Source organism: Lepidothrix coronata, unplaced genomic scaffold, assembly GCF_001604755.1.
Source record: "Lepidothrix coronata isolate B3197 unplaced genomic scaffold, Lepidothrix_coronata-1.0 Scaffold3195, whole genome shotgun sequence".
In the NCBI taxonomy this organism is placed as follows: domain Eukaryota; kingdom Metazoa; phylum Chordata; class Aves; order Passeriformes; family Pipridae; genus Lepidothrix; species Lepidothrix coronata.
In genome coordinates, this window is record NW_016693375.1 from 1 (window position 1) to 1,730 (window position 1,730).

Consider the following 1,730-nt stretch of genomic DNA (forward strand, 5'->3'; position numbering starts at 1 on the left):
GGCCTTTCCAGAGCCCCCTCGACTCTCAGAGAGCCCCTCCTCCAAACCCCCTCCAGCCCCTCTAAACCCCTCCGACCCTCACAGAGCCCCTTTGACCTTTACAGAGCCCCCCCAGCCTTGTCCAGCTGCCTCCCCCCACCCAGCAGAGAACCCGCCCCCCCGGCCCCCCCACCCCACCCCCCAAATCCCAAACTCCCCCAAATCCCACACAACGCGCTGATCTGAGGCCCCTCGAGGCCATTTAATCCCCCTCGGGACCCCCCCAGCCCCCCGTGAGCTGCTCCCCCTCCCGGGGGGTCAGCCCGTAGATCTCGATGTCCCCCTCGGGGTCTCTCCGCAGCAGCTGCACCCGAAAAAACGGGGGCAACATCTGCCCGAAGAAACGGGGGGTCCCCGCGTCCCCCCCCCGCCGGCGGGCGCTGAGCAGGGCCCGGCCCGGGGGGGCCACGAGGTGCCGGAGGGTGCCCAGGAGGGGGCCGAAGGCGCGGGGGTCGTACACGATGTCGGAGCCCAGCACCAGGTGGAATTTGGGGGGGAAGCGGCGCTGGTCCCGCCCCCAGCGCAGCGCCCGCACCCGCGGGGCCCCCCCCGCGACCCCCTCGGGGGACCCCCCCGGGAAGTTCTGCCGAACGTTCTCCCGGAGTTGCGGCAGCGCCGCCGGACGGTCCGTGAGCGTCACCTCCGCCCCTGCCCCGGGACAGGGGGGTCAGAGCGGGGCACCCCCAAGCCCCCTGGAACCCCCAGACCCCAATAAATCCCGGGGCAAAGTGGGGTGCACCACACCGAGACCCCCCCAGGACCCCAATAAACCCCGGGTAAGAGTAGAGCCATCCCCAGTGGACCCCCCCAAACCCACCGGGAACCCCCGGACCTCAATAAACCATCCCCAAAAGACCCCTTTAAGCCCCGTGTCAGAATGGGGGTCACCCCCACTGCACCTCCCCAAACCCTTCCCGGAGCCCCCAGACCCCAATAAACCCCAGGGAAGGGGGGGAGGCACCACCCGTGGAGCCCACAGACCCCAATAAACCTGCTGCTCACAACAGTTCCAAATTCTGTACTGGGCAGAGGAACAGGGACCCCCCCAGCTCCACAGGAGCCCCCCCCAAACCCATGGGTGCCCTCCCAGCCCATAAGTGCCCCTCAGCCCCACGGCTGCCCCCCCAACCCCAAGGGTGTGCCCTTCCAGCCCCACAGATGCCTCTCCTCACCTCTCAGGTGCCCTCTCCACCCCCATAAGCTTCCGCCCCGACCCCATGAGTGCCCCCCGCCCTCCCCGGTGCCACCACTGGCCCTCCCGGTGCCCTCCCGGTGCCCCCCCCGCACCCAGCATGGCAGCGAAGATCCCCACGATGCCGGTGCCCGCCCCCAGCTCCAGAACCCGCCGCCCCCCCAAGTCCAGGCGCTGCTCCCCCAGGAACCGGCACAGGGACAGGGCCTGGGGGGGCACAGGGGGAGTGGGGTGGGGGGCAGCACCCCCCGGCCATAGGGATCCTTAGGGAATCCCCCACCCAGTGCCCCCATCCTCCTCAGGGTGCCCCCCCAAGGTCCGCCCCCACCCCCAGTGACCCCCCCCCTTACCCCCGTTTTCTTGGGGTTCCCCATCGCCGCCTCACCCTCCTGGTACCCCCGGGATGCCGCGTGTGTCCCCCCCGGACCCCTTCAGACCCCGGTACCCCCCGGTATCACTCGCGGTACCCCTGCGATGTCCCCACCAGCCCCCGGTCCCC

General features: G+C 70.5%; 1 protein-coding gene across 1 annotated transcript; it reads right to left on the reverse strand.

Moving 5' to 3' along the window:
• Positions 1–241: 241 nt before the first annotated feature.
• LOC108491946 (protein-lysine methyltransferase METTL21B-like) lies at positions 242–1,494 on the reverse strand (the record flags this gene model as incomplete). The annotated part of the gene is made up of 2 exons (XM_017803730.1): positions 242–687; positions 1,327–1,494. Coding segments are annotated over 2 exons (614 nt in total), but the record flags the coding sequence as incomplete, so codon positions are not given.
• Between the last annotated feature and the right edge of the window lie 236 nt (positions 1,495–1,730).